The 20,104-nt window shown below is 40.8% G+C and overlaps 1 protein-coding gene across 1 annotated transcript in view; it reads right to left on the bottom strand.

Moving 5' to 3' along the window:
* The window catches only part of LOC138245643 (SLC35A4 upstream open reading frame protein), a 44,306-nt gene extending 29,695 nt beyond the window's left edge, over positions 1 to 14,611 (bottom strand). The window contains exons 1-2 of the mRNA XM_069199386.1: positions 14,500 to 14,611; positions 3,910 to 4,008 (exon numbers count right to left, since the gene is read on the bottom strand). Of these exons, the coding sequence (XP_069055487.1) occupies positions 3,910 to 4,008; positions 14,500 to 14,514 (114 nt within the window). The 5' untranslated portion in view covers positions 14,515 to 14,611. The remainder of the gene's footprint in view (positions 1 to 3,909; positions 4,009 to 14,499) is intronic.
* Positions 14,612 to 20,104: the final 5,493 nt, after the last annotated feature.

The raw sequence follows: 20,104 nt of genomic DNA, 5'->3' as shown, positions 1-20,104 counted from the left end.
CCAATTAGATACTGTTGAACCTCTGGTCTAAAACCTGAAACTCTGATCCAGCCTTGGTGTCTCAGCAGGATGCTCATATTGATCTCCCAGGAAACAGTATCAGCAGAGTTCAGGGTACACCAAATATTGGCATTAGATATTACTCTGCGTTCCGTGACCAATTTTTCACCCCCTTCTGCAGTGAGCTTCAGAAGTGTTTCAGCAACTTCGCCACATGATAGCGATCACACCTGGACAGCAGTCCAACTAAACTGGTTATCCTCCATTGACTAACTTACTCCACAGACACTTGGTTCCCAGCCACATCAAATTTCTTGCTCTCTGACTGGTGGAGGAGCAGCACCAGATGTCGTGCTTTTAGAAGGTGTTTCAACTAAATTAAAAAGTTGTCCTCTTCCTCCACCATGCAGAGCTTAATACTGTGACGCTGTGTTGCCCTATGGATAACAGGATAGTACACAGTGGTGGAGTGAGGGGAGGATGGTCTCCACAAGGTAGGACTCTAGGTCAGGATCAGCCAAGGAGGTCAATATGGTAATCTTCCCAAAGGGCAAGCCCGTCCGTAGGTGTTACAGGATCACAGGGGCTACCTTAGAGTCAGGCGTGGTCTAAGTAAGTAGACAACTGCGTTAATGGTGGTGGTGTGTGCATCCGAGGAGGTCCTCCTGGTGTATGAAGTGATAGCTTACTTAGACACGATTAAAGGCTGTCTTTCAGGATCCAGCTGTCTTGGAGCCTGGAGCTGGAGTCGGATCCAAATGTCAGGACACTTTGAGATTGATCCTTACTCGGGGGGAGGTTTCAGGGGGTTGAACCTTGAGTTAGCTTCTATGCGCAGTTTCTGTTGTGGCACCTCTGCTCTCACACAATGGGAATTCTTCCTCCTCAAACTCCAAAGCGTATATAAAAAGACCTCTGGACTTCAGGCTCCCTGTGCAAGTTGTATACCTGAAGTCTCATCAGCTTCTTTATCAGTGCCCATGATATCCCTGGGTCTGAAGAGGTCCAGCAACTCGAATGAGTCTTGACACTGCATCTTGTGGTGGGCCCATCAGCATTCACGTCAGTGATGGATGGTCTTCTTGCACTTTAATGCCATTAGCGCTGAGCAGGACAACTTCTTGTGCTCTGGTGAAGCTTGTGAGGACAGGGAAATGTGGTGTTGCATTTAGGACAAAATTAGAAGGACGATTTCTCTATAACCTCCTCCCTCAAATAAGTCTTTTTCGATTAGACTCCAATTTCTTTTCAGGTGCTGAATTCAATCCTACATGGGCACTAATCTGGTAAGGTCTTCTTTTGTTGCAAGAGGTGAATTTTTGACAACTGGCACCAAACTTTCCAGAAAAGATGATGTTGGTCCCGAAGCTGGAACTGAAACTTGGAAACAGAGGGCAGAAAAATAAAATAAAAACAATCTTAGGAGGAGTCTTTTTCCTGAAGCATTCTGGACAAGGGAGGAGTCAGTAAAGATCATGAGAAAACCTTCTTCTAATAAACACAACTTGCAGTGATCCATGCCCTAATTTAAACAGAAGGAGTTTACAGAGCATGTGTATCTACAGCAACTCATATTACAAACACACACTTGACAGAATGGCTAACTTTCACCTGCATGACTTGGAAAACATAAACAGAAGCTTCCTCCTCCCATTTATTTACAAACTGCTGCTCACACACTAATTCTATCATGTCTGGTTGACACCCTGAAAGCTACTTTGATGCCTCTTAAATATGTACTGCATGGTAAACCATCCCGTCAAGGACATTTGATTACATCACTTCAATCCTAATTGAGCTAAGCAATCTTCCTTTAGAGAACAGAAACAAATTTAAATAGGGATGTCTAATCTACAAAGCAGTCTACTCTCTCCTTCATCAACTTAACATCCACTCAAGTTCTCTGGCAGCAAAAATAACCTTCAGCTATAGAACCTCTCAACTCCCCACCAGTATTTCTCAAGAAACTCCGTTCTCCTCTTGAACTCTCATTCTGCAGAGAACAGGACCAAATCTACCCTTCAGTCTTTCCACTGTCTTATAAAGACTCATGTTTTGAGATTTTATCTGCCTGTTAATTTAACAATATGTTGTTTTTCGTACGAGCTCTCTCCCTTTTACTGTACATTACAATTTGGTTACTCGCTCCTCTTTATCTACTGCGACCACTAAGTAGCAACCTATTCTGATCCCAACACTTAACCCCTCTCCCTCCCTTACCACTCTCCTTCCTACCTCTAATCTTATCTATCTTTCCTTTTTGATTCACCTCGGATCTTGACCATTCCTACCCAGTGTATCCTTTCCTTGTCCTCACTCACTCCCCTTCTTCCCCACACCCTCTAATCTTTTTCCCTCCCATCCCCTTTACTTGACTCTTATCTTCTGCAGCACCTCCTTCCCCCATCCACTTCCCCCCATTTTCACTCCTCTCAATCTCTCCCCTTCACCTTTTCCTTCAGCTCTCTCTCATCCTTCCTCACTCCCTCCCTCACCCTACCCTCCCTTCCATGTGGTTCCCTTCACTCTCACCATCTTTTTTTGTTTCCCCTGCCCACTTTCCTTGCGTGCTGCCCCAATGCTTGATCCTTCCTCTTTTCCCTTTTCGATACTTTTATGCTCTCCTTCTAGTCACCGCTCCACATTCACTCTGTCCTCTCCCCCCTCCACTTTCTCTCTCCCCACCATCATCTTTTCCCTGCCTCCCTGATCTCTTATCATCCCTCGCCCTACCCTCCCTTCCATGCCATCCCTATATTTGCTCCTCTCCACTCTCTACTGTGCTCCACTTCTCCTCATTTTTATTTTCTTCCCAAACAGTCTTCTCACTGTCCCTGTATCCTTTCCCTGTTCCTCCTCTTGTTTTTTCCTCTCCTTGCTCAATGTACAGCCTTTGTGTTGTGGTTACTATGTCAAACTCAACTATACTTCTCGGTGACCATGCACGGCCGTCGGTGACCATAATTTGCCTGACACTGCAACGCAATCAATATGCGTTTTTAATGTTTTTATTAACTATCCATATAAACAAAAATATTCACATCAGTTTGGCAAAGAAGCTTATTGACAGAGCAAATTGTGAACACTTCATCGGTTTAGCTAATAATGCCTGGAAAGAACTTTTGCATGTCCAAAAGGGAGGGCACGAAGGGCTCCCGAAAACCACACACCAATTTAGTTTACAGCTACACAGCATGTAGAGGTTATGCTCGATAGCACTCTAAGGCATAAAGTTGGACGTCAACGGTCTATGGTGGAGGTATAATAGGCTTCTCTGCTATGCACAATACCACATCTGCTATAGCACAATACACTAATCTATATCTTTTGCCTGCTCAAAGGTTAGAATTACTTTCCAAAGAACTTTTACATTTTATTAGTGATTTTTTAACCAATTGTAATTGTTTAGCAAGCTTACACCGAACAAGAAATTATTAGTCACAACGTATATTTTAGTGACTACCTTGTCCTAAGGCCACAGGCCTAGGAGGCTTTGGTTACCTCTTCATGCTCACCAATTTCAACTGTGGCTACACAGTAGTTATACTGCTAGTAGTCTCATAAATCTCCAAAGCACTCTCTCTCTATTTAAAATTAAACACATTTCAATTCTTTCAAACCCGTTCTTTAAAATTCTGTAAAGCACACTATTACACATTTTACCACCATTTAACTGATGAACAAAGAAGGCAGTGTGCATAAAGAAACACAACATACGTTACTGAAGAGGTATTTTATCAATTTCAAGAGACGAATAAATGGATCAGCATTTTGAGCAGAGTTTTAATTCAATAAAATATGGCCTGCGTTGCAAGGAATGCTCCATCACTGCCATCTGCCAAAGATGAGATGGTACAGGGCATAACCACTACATGTGCACTCTAAGGAAAGCAGGATAAACCTTATTACCTGAGTCACTCCAGCCTGCACCTCCTCCTCCACCCGACGCTGCAATCCTTCCAACTGATCCTTAAGGAAAGCCAGATCTTTCAGCTTTGGTGTGGAACCCTGCATAATTAACACAGATCAAATTAAACCACTCACAAAACAGGAGGTGGGAAATAGAAGCTTTACAGAAAAGTCAGTGTGGGACAGATGAGTAGAGAGCTTTTCATCAATATAACATTTAAGAATAAAGAGGTATTTGAGGTTGTAAACTCACAGGAGGTAGGTGTGCAATCTAAAACTACAAAAAGACCCTTTGAATACTGAGGCAGAAATGTGATTGGATCACCCCCATCCTGATGGAATTACGCTGTCTACCTTTGCTGACCCACACCATCTTTAAAACCAGCCACAGCATTTAAAAAGCTATCAGAATTAGCACCCCATCTTATCTCGCAGACAAGCACACCCATCATCTGTGGTGGTTCTCGGCACACCCACAACCAAGACATAATCAGACTGCAGACTGTAAAAAAGCAGTTAAAATAAAAAGGCAGCAAGGCCTTTTCCATCTATGCACTGAGGACCTGGAACAACATTCCCATATCAATTTAGGAAAGTGCTTAATACACACCTCTTTAAAGAAACTATACCACAATGCATTATCAGCATACAAACCAGCAACCTCTCCCCCATCACTTTTAACTTTATCCTTGTCATTGATCCCACGCAACACTCTGCTGCCTTTTGGCTAGGTTTGCGCTATAGAAGTAACACATATATACATAAATCAATCTGGAGCTTTAGGAACGTGGAACTTGAAGGTAGATTTGGAATGCCTTGCCCATCCAGTCTATCCATGTTATCGCCTATTATAACCATACAGACTGCAAAGCTTTCGGATTTACCCAGGCTTTTTTAGTCTTCTTACACCATTTTGTACATTTCAAGCATTTATAACACTCGTGGCATGTTTAACTTCCTCACTTTCACAGGAGCCTCACACACAAAATAAACACAATGCTAAAGGTAATGAGTCACATATAATGTAGAATAAGAGCACAGCCTGAAATTCTGTCCAGTTGCTATACCTTTACCAGTTAATCCAACATCCTCCTGCCTCTCACCTTTACACATTAATTCCTCACACTGGGATCTCCAGATAGGAAACTAAAATGATCACTCGATAATTGGGAAGTCTTCCACATCTCACTTATAAAGCCTGTAACACAAACACGTGCATCTGCCATTTCAGTGGTGTAGCATGTAATAAAATATCTACTTGTCCATGGGACAGGTTGCTTCATAAATCTATTTGTCCTGTAACAAAATCCACTTGTCCCTTAGGTGCCATGTAGTGCGGCAACAAACCATGGCAGCAATCTCATTATATAAGGGCTTTAATAATAGCCTCTCTGATTATGCTGGGGCTCAGACTATAGTAGGGTTTGAATACAAGATAATCCCTTATTTTGCCACCTTTCCACACGTGTACATACTGAGTTTGTAGGTAGCAGTAAGCAATAGTTCCAGGTTTGTAATGCTCTTTTGAGTCTGTGTAAACCTATGGACTTGCATGTTTTAGGGGTTTTACCAGCTCTTCTCTAATTGTTTTCCAGAAAGCTTGGACATTTATTGCGACAGTTGGGGGAAAAACTAATTGCAGGGAAAGTGAACTTGTGCTCAACAGGTTTTCACATGAGCAATTCTAGGTGTACATATTTGCTAGTGCTAAAATGTAGTTCACAAATATTTTCTAGGAATACCATTTCCTGGCCTACTTCTGTAAATTCTTGGCAATTCATGGGTTGTAAATATGCACTAATGCATAAACATATGCCATGGGTGCACTTTTGGGACATCCTTTAAGAATTGGGATCCTAATTAGGTCTGGTATTAACCAATACATTTTGTTTTTATTACAATTCTGTCTCTCTCTCTCTCTGTCTATTACCGTGCTTCACTATGAGTGACAGCATTGTTTTCTTTTACAAGGAGCCTATCGGCACCAAAGTAGTTTTACTTAATATCAGGAACTTCTGTGGCAATGTGTGCTTTTTGAGCTTAAAAATATTTTTGCTTTTGCCAATGTTTGGTATAACAGTGAGGGCCCCGCAGCTCCCACAACAACAAAGTTTTACAAAAACCATGTTAAAACAAGACATGCATTGACAAAACCAAAAGGCTGACAACCAATGTCAAACCTAATGACTTTGACAATGTTATTTTCATGTTTCCCATAATCTTATTGAAAATGGTTACACTGATGTTTCCATTATGGATATATATTTTTTTTAGAAATACTAGCATGCATCAACACATTTTACTAAATGATGCTTCAAAGAAATTGTACCTAAACGTTCACAGCAGCTTAGCAAAACATTTGTTTCCTCATTTATTTTTTTAATGAAAGTTTTGATTTTGAAATCAAAGAATACTCAATATTGCTTTCAAGCTTCTGCAAATATTCACATCTAACCAGAAGCATTGTGGGAGCATTATACGTAGCCTCACATTGTTCAACTTTGCAAACGTGTGAGCACATTTTTACACTGGAACTACTATCAGTAGTGCTGTCTGAGCCTACTATATACTAGGGCGTGAGCTCACCCCAACAATAAAGGCTTTGCATTAATGAACCATAATACAAGTTTGAACAGCATTAACATATGGACACAAATGTTACCTTTGACAATGTGCCCTATAATGTGGTTCAGTAAACTGGCAGCCAAAGGGTTTGCGCTGCAGGAGGTTGGGCCTCCTTGTCCGAAGGAGGAAATAAATATGAAAACTTGTTACCCTTGACCCCAAACAATGTATCTGGCTATAGGAAATCCACACCATTGGCCATTTGGATTTGAGCTTTACTCGCTCCCTTCTTTGCCTCATCATGGATTTTTTCACATCTCCTTTTAAGCTCCTTGTGAAGTATAAATTAATTAGATTTCCAAGAATAGAAAGTGATCAGATTAGAATCTTTATGCTGAAATTCTATCCCCAATTCAGTCTGCTGTGGGGTGCCGTTTTCATTTACAGTACATACTAAAAACCAAGGACATGTAAACTGACTGGGCGATTATACAGCTCATGAAAGAGAGATCCTGCGAGACAGGCAAACCAAAATAATTGCTGCAATATTATAAAAATACCAAAAAAGGTAATGTGTGCCCTCCTCATTTAGTCATGGTTTTTGTCCTTTGTCCCCCAAGCGGGATAACTTTTATCTAGTTCTACATCTTTAGAATCAAAAACAAGACATAAGGTAAAGCAGTGCACACGTACTGCCTTGAAAGAGTGCTTCTATGATTATGAATCAAAAGGAATTAGGAATTTTCAACATGCCCTGCTGAATAAAAAAACATACCTTTATAAAACAGGAGCACAGCACAGCATAGGCAGTGGAAAATAACATACCTGCATGTTCTTGACATCCAGCTACCTATGACTGATGTAGTCTCCTAAAACTCATGACTCATACCTTAATTACTATTAAGTTATAATTGTAATTTTGAATTTTATGTCAAAATCGGAGGCTCCTATTGTGTTTAACTGTCCCGCTTTAATAGCAGCGCAAAGAAAATACATTGAGAAACTAGTTTCAATAAGGTTTAGAACCAAACTGACAAATCAGAAAGAAAAAAGTAATACAGCAGTACACTATGGATAAACCACACATACAATACTCAAGAATACCAAATGCAGTCCTTGTTTCTTGCAGTGAAGATACATTTTGTATTCATGCAGCTTATCAATAATTCCATACTAGTTTTCTCATGTGTATTTTGCTACTAAATCATTGTTATTATTACATTTAATGCTGCATTATTGCTGGCGGAGTGCAAGTGCTTTACTTGCTGACTGAGCAGGACATTCACACAGTTGGTTTTCCTCAGCAAGAACACAGTTCAGCACCATTTCATGTTTCTGCTGTGTGGTGCTGTGGAACATAACTCAGTCCATGATACCTACTCGCCCGTGGGTTCCTGCTCTGCCAGCTGTCAGCCTGAACCCGTGGGCCAATATGTTCCAATCAGGTTAGCTTTGGCATTAGACAAACAAATCAGGTCTAAACTGAGGTCTCAATGTCCCCACCCTAATCCACCTAATGATATTATGGTTAACCTGGTTACAGATGTTAATTTATTTCACAAAATTTGTCAAAGATCCCACAAATGTGGTCGAAAAAGCCTTGTCCACCTGCCATGATAAATTGCTGGCTATTGAAGGACTTCTAACACATATTTTGAACATTACTGATGTGGCTAGACTGGAGGTTTCTTCTATTGATGCAGATTAACTTGTTAAATAGACTCAAAGGTTGAGTTGCCTACTTGGAAAACCCAACGCAGCCATGGCCCAAACCCGCAGAAAATGTCTCATTTGAAAACTAATACAAAATTGGGCAATACGATGGCTGTGTATGCAAGTATTTAGGCGGATGGAAAGTTTTTCAGCGATTCATTCATCTAGAAATGAAGTAAAAAATGAAATTATATTTGCTTTGCTGGACAAGGCTCAACAGTATTTAAAGAGAGTCTTTGTCCAACAAGTTTTTGACAGAGCAAGCAGAGAAAGGAGGCACTTTGACAGTCACTTCCCAGGATTTCAGGTTTTGAGAGGCTTAAACTTTACCTCCTAAGAACTCACGTTTTCCCTGAAAGGGAATGTAAAGAGGAGCGAATGGTGAGCTTAATTTCTGGCTATCTCATTATGATGGGGGAAGGCAGTTAGCAAACTCCCTTCCAAAATGGCCAGTATCACAGCAAATCCTTGTGTATTGGCCCTGGGTTATTTCATGGGGTTTTAGACAATGCCTTTTTTAGAGCGTCTCCCTCAACCTCTAGTTTTTTTCTCAAGATCTGTGAGACCTAGTGGCTCAAGAAGTACAATCTCTTTTTTCTAAAAAAGGCCAACTGAAGAACCATTGCTCAGCATCATATTTCCCAAGCATCATATGTGCCAAGTTAATAAACTCTAACATTTCAACTGTTTTGTCTGCTACCATCTTTTCAAGATGAAGATTATCATTCACCTAGTCTGTCTAGATTTTCACAACCCCCACCTTAAAGTTCTAGTTCATCTGAAGTGCAAAAAATTCATAAAGATTCTGCGGGAAAACCACAGTTATCAGTTTACCTGTCTTGGTTCGTCATTAGTACCGTGGTGCTTTGCTTTGTAGTGTTAGCGTACCTCTCAGGCAATTTCAATTCAGTTGACGATTGGTATTTCTGACATCTCCAGGAATCCAGTGTAAGAGACTTCATCTTTCAATGTTCAGAAAACTCTCTTACAAATGTGGTAAATTCCCTTTCTAACAGACCTATTTGCCTTCTGGCTGAACATGCATCGCCCATCTCTTTTCAGTTAGAGACTAGATACACTGGCAACAGCAACAGATGCTTTCCTTCAGGACTGGTCTCAGTGAATCAACTAACTTTCACTGATTTCATGGTGATCAGCAGGTTGTTAACCCAGATCAGATGCCAGAAATCAATCTTAATATTAGTAGGTCCCTTTTGAAAATCCCAAGTTAGGGATCCAACCCTACGAGAAGTAGCGGTGGATTGCCAAGTCCGCATTCCATCCTTTCCCAGTCTTCTCCTCATGGGCAAATGCACGATCTAGGCCAGAATCAAATGTTTTTTACAGCTTGGAAAATTTCAGGCGGATGTGAAGTGCCTCAGGAATTGACAGAGGTTGCAGAGTACCTATGAAATTTCAGGCCCCCAGAACCTCAAAGGGCTATCATTTAGCTTTGACGGTTTGGGCAATCTGGTGTCTGGGAAGGTCTTCCAATTCATTTTCAGCAGTAGGTATTTAAATTGTTAATTTTTTTGCTACCCTGGCCTGTCAAGTAAAACATTTCAAACAGTTAACACTGCAGTTCAGCTATTCCTGGGAACCATTTACTGATCAACATCTTGTGAACATCCACTGATATGTCATCTACTGAAGAGCGTACATTTTTTTTAAACGTCCTCTTCCCAAGTACAGCCAGTTGTGGGAAGTTACTGTTGCTCCTAATTAGTCTAATTCCTGTCAGATAACACAGAGTTGTCACTGATGATTCTTTCTGCAAAACTGACAATGTTACTGTTTCTAGTTTCAATTAAGCTTTTTGCTGACTTCCAAGTACTTGTACCTCAGCTGGACAGTGTACACCTATTGAAGTTTATTTTAGTATTTGTAGAAAAATAAATACAATACTAGTATCTACTGGTTTAAGAGCTGCCGTTGGGGGCTGCCCAATACAGACAGAGGTCACAGTTGAACCCTGCATGTTTATGCCTTTCTCAGGAAGGATCAGAGAAAGCCAGACAGAGAACGTGAACCTAGACACACATCCCTCTGTAAATGAAAAATGTGCTGAACATTAGGTATGCCTCTTTTGTACAACACTGTTATCCACAAGTTTTGCATAGTTGTATACAGGTAGAAGAAGACATTTACATGCAAATTTCTCCAAATCTGAGGTTGAGAAAATTCTGTATTGCTCCAACTGTATGCATAAAAGTTGAATAAGCAAGTTCAAAAACGTTTTCTTTGAATCAACACTCATGAGCTTTCGAATAAACAAGTAAGCGGGTTTTTGTGGGGACTATTGGCCCACAAACACTTGTACATACATTATCTGCTCTATATCGGTGTCCTAACCCAAACGTATATTAGACGGTGCTGTAACAGGGAATCCCCCCAACCCTGTAATGTGACAATCCGATGATTGTACTCCAGTTGCAAGATAAATAAGGCACACGTCCTAAGTCCTTCTTTCTTGTGTTCGTCATGTATATTAGACTTCTTTATTCTCTGTTGCAACTTCAATTCCAAAGGTAATATCACTTCCACTCCAGCCCACTTCCGCTTCAGCCAACACATGTTTATAGGTCTCAAGACCTCAAACAGTGACATATTCATGTGTTATAAAATACATTTGTAATTTATCATAATGTTACTTTAAACAGCTATATGAAACATAATGAATTTTTGAGGAACAAGATTAGGAACGTGTGATACTCACAGAAACAGCATGGGGTATTTGCAACAATATAGCGCCAAGGTATAGACCAAAAGACTATTATAATACAAGAGGGGATATAAGGATTCTAATAGGGGTGTTTTGACACAGGGAGTGGTTCCACAAGTGTGTGCATGTCAGAATACATTGGTTATGGTTATGGGGCATATGAGGAAGGATATGGGATATATTGTATATATTTTCACTGGACAATAAGAAGGTGTATTTTCTGTGGCACAAATTTATTTTATAACACATGTATATGTCACTATTTGAGGTCTTGAGACCTATTTGGTTTCCACTTGTAAACGGATATGGATGATTTTGACGAGAGAACATCTAGCATGAGACAGATTGGTAATACATTTTATACATGTTATGTATATATGTATTTCACAGCCCCGAGGAAGTCATAGGGTTACAACCCTGCCAAAACGTGTTGGCTGAAGCAGAAAAGGGCTAGAGTGGAAGTGATATTACCGTTGGAATTGAACTTACAACAGAGAATAAAAAAGTCTAATATACATGACGAACACAAGAAAGAAGGACTTAAGACGTGTGCCTTATTTATCTTACTCATGAGCTTTCATTGAGGGTGGGAGTCCGAAGAAAACACTATGAGATTTCCAATATATAAGGAGCTACCCACCAGGAAAAATTAAGCAAAATTGATTTGAACAATTTACTGCATTTTATATAAGAGCTTTCTACTATGTATCGAACTACTTGGGGCTAGAGGAAAGTCTTGGCTCGTTTTGGACTATGCTATACTTTAATAGCAAAGAATGAGCATTTTGAAAGGTTAATTTACAAAACTTGATACAGATTTGTGGTCTGCAAACCTTTTAGGTGTATATGGCCACTGAAGAGATGCGTTTGACAATTATCACCAACACAGGTACCTTAAATTTATTTTTGTTTCTACAAAGCAACAAATGAATTTCAAAAAACTATAATTCAACTTTATAGTCAAAATTCTTCCAGGACTCAACACAAATAGAATAGGATGACTGTATCCACTATTTCTGGAACTACATTAGTGACATTTTACAAAACTTTGTGAGAGATCAGAAGGTCTGTGCTTTAGATTGTAAGGATGTGTCAGTAACTCATGGTTCAAGTGCATGTACTGATTTCTCCCTGCATGATGCATGAGAATGAATGCCTCCTTTCCTGTGAACATCGCTCATTGTTTACCTGCTGCAGTGTGCTGGACTCTGTGCATAACAATCCTCGAAAAAGCTACTGGCCCACTTGCTATGGCGAGTCGGATTTTATCAGGGCAAGTTATTTTTGGGGACTACTAGCCCATTCTAGTAAGCTGACAAAGAACAGATGTTTTATTTACTAAGAAAGTGAGTGAGCAATAAAGATGACTTTGCCCTTGTTTTTATCTTGTGCCGGTTGATCTGTGCTGAAAGACCGAGGTCAACTGTCAGCTTATGTCTTCTTACAATCTGCTGCTTATTTTATTCTGGACATTGCTGTTTACTTTTCATTCTCAGACCGCAAAGTTAAAGGATTTTTTTAATGGAAAGCAGAGGGGTGTTAGTTTTGATGTTTCTAACACATTTAAATCGCCTGTAGATGAACTGTACAAATATTTCAGTAGTTAAGAAAGTATATTTTTGTATAATTCCGTGTGATGGAAACAAAGATTTTAATAGGATGAAAACAAGTCAGAACACTTTACTTGATGATGTGCAAATGACAAACATTTTTGTTGAAACCCAATTTCTACACATTACTGTTTTTAAGTTAGACAGTTTTATCAGAAAAACTGCATGTTAGTATGAAAGTCTGTGGTTGTTTCAATAGAAAATGTGCTGCCTGTAAATGACAGTATGCTACCACACATTACTTAGCAATATATTCATTAAAAGTGAGTTTTAAAAGATAAACTGAGAAACATACCTGTCCCTACCCTATTAGTTAACTAGGAGGGAAGTCAGGGGCCATGTGAACCCAATATGTGGGCTAGATTCTTATTGTACGTGGAGCGCAATTTCAGCATATTAAATTAAACAATAGAGTTTTTGTCTAGCAGAAAAGCTGAACGCACATTTTTGAGGGTACTGTTATTTGTGATAATGGAAAAAAAGGTAACTGTAAAATAAAAAATGTGCCTAGGATCATACGATATGAGACCAGTTTACTGGTCAAGTACATTACTGTTAGGTCGAGTAGATTAATAAAGTCTCTAGACCTGCGGATCTGGTAAGAGTTTTATGAGACATGATACATTAGTATTTCCTTAGAGATATATCTGCATTATGAAACTAGTATTCAAGTGTTTCTTGTCTCGAGCCTTGGTGTTATTTTCGCAGCGTCGGTCAAATCTCTAGATTTGTAAACTTCGCAGTGTTCGTCTCTTCTGTCACGGTGCGAGGGCTTCCCTGTTTTAGAGTAAGTTTTCCCTGCCGCCAGTGAAATTGTTCCCGTGATCAGCTGCTAGTTCTGATCTGTTTAAGTGCTGTACATATTCCCCGTCACAGGAACTAAGTGTTCTTTCGAAGTATTTTGCCCCAGCTTGTCTGTAACCCACCCAAGGCAGATCTCTCCTCTAACATATGTGTGCCCCTGTCCCAGGGTGTGTAACACCATGACCAAATTACTGTGTCGGCTGAGTTTGCAGCAGGAAATTAAAATGTTGGTTGTTCTGAGAAGTGCATGGCTCAAGAAATGAGCCAGTCTTGACTTTGATTAAAGTTGTGTTTTATCGCTATAACTAAGGAGCTGCAAGTCCTAAAATACAAAAGAATGACCAGAAATGGGCCAACTGCTTATATCTGACACGGGACTACCTGAATGTTTTAGAATGCAAACTTAGTGGAGTGAGCGTTTGTCTTCAGGAATTCTAACTAGGGTGGTATTTTTATGAATTAACTTGAATACTTGCCTAGATTTTACCTGCCGATCAGACTGCATATTTATCCTGTATCTCAGGACAAAATGTATCTTTCACTGGATAAGAAGAATGTGGTGCTATCATACCATATGTATCCAACACATAACGGAACTATTTCATTCCTGCTTATAATCAAGCTCAAATTGTACCTATTATATTTTATATAGAATTTGAAAAGCATACTGTAGCCATCTGACCATATCATAATTTTAACTCCAAATATCGGCAGAGAATGCTAACAAGCTAGGCAAGTACGCGAAGTATTTACAAGGCTAATAAAGCACAAACTGAAACCGGGGTATGTGCACATGTATGGCACAACAATATGTTATTCAACTCAGAGAAATACTTCAGTATTTTGTGTAGTGTTGTTTAAAACAAGGAGTGATATTAATGTTCAAGTGACTTTACTTCCCGCGACTTTGCATGCTAAATTGGCGTTATCTCTTTCTGTAAGGTCCTCACTTACTTCAGTTTTAGCGAGAACACTAGTTCATAGACACAGAAAAAATACTGCAATCCCAAATTAAAATAACTGGTGACTTGCGAGGACCGCGAGCCTTTATCCAAACTATACAACGACTACTCTGAAAAGCCTAAAATTAAGAAAGATGGCCTCCATCAGTACTTTAAGGAAACTGTATTAAACAGCAGACTTAAGCCAATGCAGCCTGCCGTACTCTCCTCTCACCTTGTCGTCCGCCATCTTCAACGGCAAATTTTTGTGCGCATGCTCCAAACGGCGATCGAGTTTTGCAACTAGGAAAGATCAGTGAAAGAGCGTGCTGCAGAGCCGGGTTGGACCCTAGGAAGCGTGGCGGCCATGTATGAACGCGAAAGTTTTTTATTTCAGAGATCAAATTGGTGTTAACAGACTAATTCTCAAATCGTAAAGTACAACTTCCATTGTAAGGTGGTTATGCGTTATTTAATTATGTTAATTTCCACACGCTTATTTTGCAAAATAATACTTCTTAACGAAACGTAGGCTTGCGGTCTTAACTGTCCTGAATGGCAAGGACTTATGAATTTTAGGACGGGTGGCAAGACGTATTCGTCCTTAAGCTTCGGTTGTAATACTGCGCGCAATAATGCCTCTCTTTGTAGTGCAGGTTGATGAGTGGTTCCTTTTTATTCAAATACATGTATTGCAAATTTATAACGAGGCGCCGGATATCCGTAGGGCGGTTTGTCAAGGGAGTCTTCCACACTAAGGGCCAGATGTAGCAAGCATTTTGCATGGCGCAAACTGCAAAAATCGCAGTTTGCGCCATGCAAAATACCCATCGCGATGCACATTCACAATTTGCTAGTCGGTACCGATTCCGATGTAACCACAGCATCGAGACCGCCCTCCTCGCCACCACCGCCGTCCTCGCAGCCACGATGACATCAGGAGCCACCTCGACAATGGAGAAACATCATCCCTCATCCTCCTGGACCTGTCAGCCACCTTCAACACTGTCTGCCACCACACTCTGAAAATCTGCCTCCTCGAAGCAGGGATCCAAGACTAGGCCCTCGACTGGACCACATCCTTCCTCTCCGGCAAAACCCAGAGAGTCCGCCTCCCCCGTTCCAATCCAAAGCCTTCAACATAATCTGCGGCGTTCCCCAGGGCTCATCCCTCAGCCCGACGCTGTTCAACATCTACATGGCCCCCCTCGCCCAAGTGGCCCGCCAACACAACCTCAACATCATCTCCTACGCTGACGACACCCAGCTCATCCTCTCCCTCACCAAGGACCCACACACCGGTAAAACCAATCTCCACGAAGGCCTGAAAGCCGTCATCGACTGGATGAAAAGCAGCCAGCTGAAACTAAACTCGGACAAGACAGAGATTCTCATCCTTGGACCCGCCCCCTCTGCCTGGGATGACTCGTGGTGGCCAGCCACGCTAGGCACCCCACCAACACCAACCGACCACCCACGAAACCTCGCTTCATCCTCGACTCTTCCCTCTCCATGTCAAAACAAGTCAACGCTGTCTCTTCCTCCTGCTACAATACCCTCCGCATGCTTCGCAGACTCTACAAGTGGATCCCAACCGAAACAAGAAAAACAGTAACTCAGGCCCTCGTCAGCAGCAGGCTCGACTACGGCAACGCACTCTACGCAGGCATCCCGTCCAAACTTCTGCAACGCATCCAAAACGCCTCCGCCCGACTCATCATCAACATCCCTTGCCACAGCCACATCACCCCCCACCTAAGAGACCTTCACTGGCTCCCCGTCAACAAAAGGATCACCTTCAAACTCCTCACCAACGCGCACAAAGCACTTCACAATGCCGGACCAACCTACCTGAACTGCAGACTCAGCTTCTACACCCCCTCCCGACAACTCCACTCTGCCAACCTCTCCCTCTCCTCCATCCCCCGCATCCGGCGCAGATCCTCCAGCGGCAGATCTTTCTCCTACCTCGCCACCAAAACCTGGAACTCCCTCCCCTCTGGCCTGAGACAGACCCAGGACCTGCTCACCTTCAGAAGGCACCTCAAGACCTGGCTCTTCGAGCAGTAGCAGCACCTCCCTCTGCCCCCCTCCCCCCAGTGCCTTGAAACCCTCACTGGTAAGTAGTGCGCTTTTGAAATATTCTGATTGATTGATTGATTGATCAGATATGAAAAACTGTAATGAAAAATACAAATCCCATGAACCACAGTCCGTATATCACATGGACCAATCCCCAACAAGTCAGCCCCTCAAGAGACCCCTCCACTATCTTAGCCTTCTCTTTCTTTGCTGCTCGGCAGCCAGTTAAGTCCATTTTTTTCGCCTCTGTGTCCTTCGTAGAATTGAAAATTCTTATTGCATCAGCTAGAACTTTTTTTGTTGTTGTATGTATTCTCTCCTTAGTTACCAGTTCCCTGCTGCTCAGCCATTGTGTATTTGAGGTCACAGAATGTTGATGAGTGCCTGGTTAGTGTGAATGGTCAGTTGGTGAGAGTGGGCTGAGCAGCAAAAATGCTGCTCCTGGAGGGGTGTTACCTGTGTTAACGCGTCCCTTTATGATATTTTATTACACATCAGGACTCGTTTTAGGCCAATGAATCTTTTGACCCAGTTGAGAGACACCGTAGGATGAGATAGCTAATCAATATATCAATCAATACATCAATAATGTCATCAATATTTATCACAACAATGCATTTCACTTTAGTCAAAGTCATTAATCAATTCAAAGATGCTACCATGACCTTTCAGCCATGAATAACCACACCTTGGTTAGTGGAATTTTATGAATTTTATTCCCTATTAATTAGAGTCTAATAGCAAATGCGTTAATCTCAACATCAAAAAACATAATAACATAGTCACAATATGGCAACATTGGTAAGCTTTCATTAAAGCAAGAATCGCAAACATCAGAACATAACACGGCGTGAACATAGATCAATTTTAGCAAAGAGTCAATAACACGTCAGTTCAACAAAGCATAGTTTCGGTCGTTTGTCTATTTGCGTCAGTTTGATGAACACCTGCCCTAACCACTGATTAGCATTCGCATGTTGGGCTTCATGCAAAAAAATTTAGAACACCAATTTGGAAAACATCTAGCTAAGGTCTCTGTCAAAAGCAAGCAGTTGGTACCTAGAAAGGAAAAGCAAACAGACAAATTACAAATGCATTGTCATAATTACCCTCCAAGGATTAGTTCAGCGCACAGGTTCAGTCTTCGTCTTCAGGACATCAGTCAAATCGCCATCAGTCAGAACTCAGCTCTGGGGCAGAAGGGCACTTTCCTCATAAGGAGGTAAAGTATAAATGGGCAATTCTAAGGGCGAGGATGGTTTAAGTAAACCACCAAATCACCAAACAGAGTGAAAGAGTTTCTGGATAAAACCAATAGCATTCCCTACCTAATTCTAAATGACTTCCCATGACATGGGTTTTTATCCCTTTTTCGATGTATATTCCCCCAAAATTCTATTGGACATTTGTTATACCCCACTATCTTTAACCTATCAAATAAGCATTATGTAATCCTAATCTTCACCCCATATTGTTTTACAAGTTTTTGATTGGTCTTTGTAATTGACGTCTTCTGAGGTGGCACGTCCGGTGTGATTTCATCCTTCTGTAATTCCTTGCACATCTTTTGGTCAGCAGTTCCATTGTCTTCACCGGTTTGAATGACCTTGTACATTACATTAATCTACATTGTTTCATTTCACTTTTAACATTTAGTCTGTGGACGAGGGGAGATGGTGAGAACGGATCTAACATGGTTACATTCATCTTCCAAGTCGATGAAAAAGAATAAACAGGGTCATGGCCCCTTGTGAGTCAGCACAATGAAAAATAGAAAAATGCATTTAATATGAGAGCCAGGCAGCCAAGCTTCGGCTCATGCTAACTTAAGGCATATGAGGTTTTCAATTCAGATTTAATAACACAAATGTTAGTATAGACTCATTTAAACGTAATTTAAACATTTTGATTATCATTATTAGTTCACGTATACATTAGTGGCCACTCATCGTGGTCACTATTCAAGAGTACGTCTAAGCAAAATTACCATTATTATAATTTCTATGCGGTAGTATCACACCTTAATTCATAAACATTTCATGTTAATATAGATTATATAAACTACGTTCTCTCAGTCCCTCCTCTGATGACGTTCGTCATCACAAACCTTTCCTTTAACCTTTCACTTTAATTTTTCACTTTACGCATAATGCGCATTTCAACGTCTTGTCCCTTGTGTGAACTCTCCCAAATCTCATTAAACATTTTCTCCCTTTCACTTTCCTCGTTCCTCTTGTTTCTCTTTGTCCAATTTCTTTTAATTTTATCATTTATTTTGCATGCTCCCCACAATCCTAATAGACAGGCCAGAACAATTAATAGACCCCCTAAAATTTTTGCAAGTACTCCATTCCAAATATTGCTAAACCAGCTCCCTACTCTGGCAATTCCTTTTCCAAATTTCTCCTACACTCCAGGCTCCTTCAAATCTTTCAAATCTGCACTATCTTTAGTTAGGTTAGTAAGCATACCTCTAATCTTTTTACTATTGTCAGGTATAGATGAGCAGCTATGGGGCTCGTTGAGCATCTTGCAGACTCCGCCAGTCTTTGCTAAAAGGATGTCTAAAGCAAGCCAATTTTGAAGAGTCATAGCTCTTTCCGCAGCAAGTTCAGTATCCATCAGGAGTATAGCCCCTGTAAAATCTGTCAGCATGTTAGCCTCAATAGTAGACAACTTTTGAATCTTTATGGAGTTTAAGATAACCCCTACTGAAGGAATTATGGCTCCAAATATGTCTCCAACGACAGCAGCCGCTGTCTCTCGTTTTTGTCTAACATGTTGTAATTCAGACGTTTTAGGTATTTGCTTTAAGTCATCAATCTGGTAAATCTTTGGGAAACTATTCCCAAATAACATGTCCCATACCATCCCTTAGGGAGACAGTAATAAGCATTAAGTCCACAGATATAATAAATCCCAGGGATCGCTGGTTCCTGTCCATTTAACATGAATGTCCATTTACTCTGAAACAAAAACACATGTCTGCATTCACTCGTTCCCACAAATAAAGTGTCTTGCTCAGATATTGGCCTATATATACAAGGCCTTCCTACATGTAATGCATCTATAGCTAGTTTGCCTTGCGTCTTTATTGCAGTGTAAGCATAATCATTTGCATATGTGCGTTTTTCTAACCCTTTTTCTAATCTTTCTTTTAATGCTTTGTGTCTATCATCGGTGCGATCTAAGAAGCTTTTCTCTACAGGTGTCAATAAGCAGGTCAGATTGTTGCGGTGTGCATAAGCTGTTCCAAATGTAAACGTCGGTTCAAAGAAACCTCTCACTAATTTTATACTATGCTCTTTAGCTAGCTTGTTCAGAAACTCAATCACAGGCACAAAAGAAAACACAACATCCAGATTTGAATAAAAGTATTGCACATGCTCTTGATTATAGAACCTTGTTAATAGCAAGCTACAACTTATCCCGTAGGTTAGTGGAAGGCTATGGTAAGTGACCCCTTCTTGTACTGATGAAGGAATCTTTGTACACACATAACAGTTTTTCACATCCATGGTCTCAACATACTCACTCAGTAAGCGATAGAAGACATCAGTGGAAAGTTCCCCCTTTGAGTTAGTTCCTTCATGCAAGTATTTTGCATCCTGCTCAAACTTTTCCCACAGTGCTAATGTTGTAGTCTCAGGTTTTGAAGCATGGTTAGTCACTTTCTTATCCAACCACGGCATTCCCACAATCACTCCCACAATTATTATTGCACACACAATACCCAATATAAGACTCAATCAACCACA

Source organism: Pleurodeles waltl, chromosome 7 (genome assembly GCF_031143425.1).
Source record: "Pleurodeles waltl isolate 20211129_DDA chromosome 7, aPleWal1.hap1.20221129, whole genome shotgun sequence".
Classification (NCBI taxonomy): Eukaryota; Metazoa; Chordata; class Amphibia; order Caudata; family Salamandridae; genus Pleurodeles; species Pleurodeles waltl.
The sequence above is the reverse complement of the archived record's forward strand: the minus strand, read 5'-3'. Positions and strand labels throughout refer to the sequence as shown.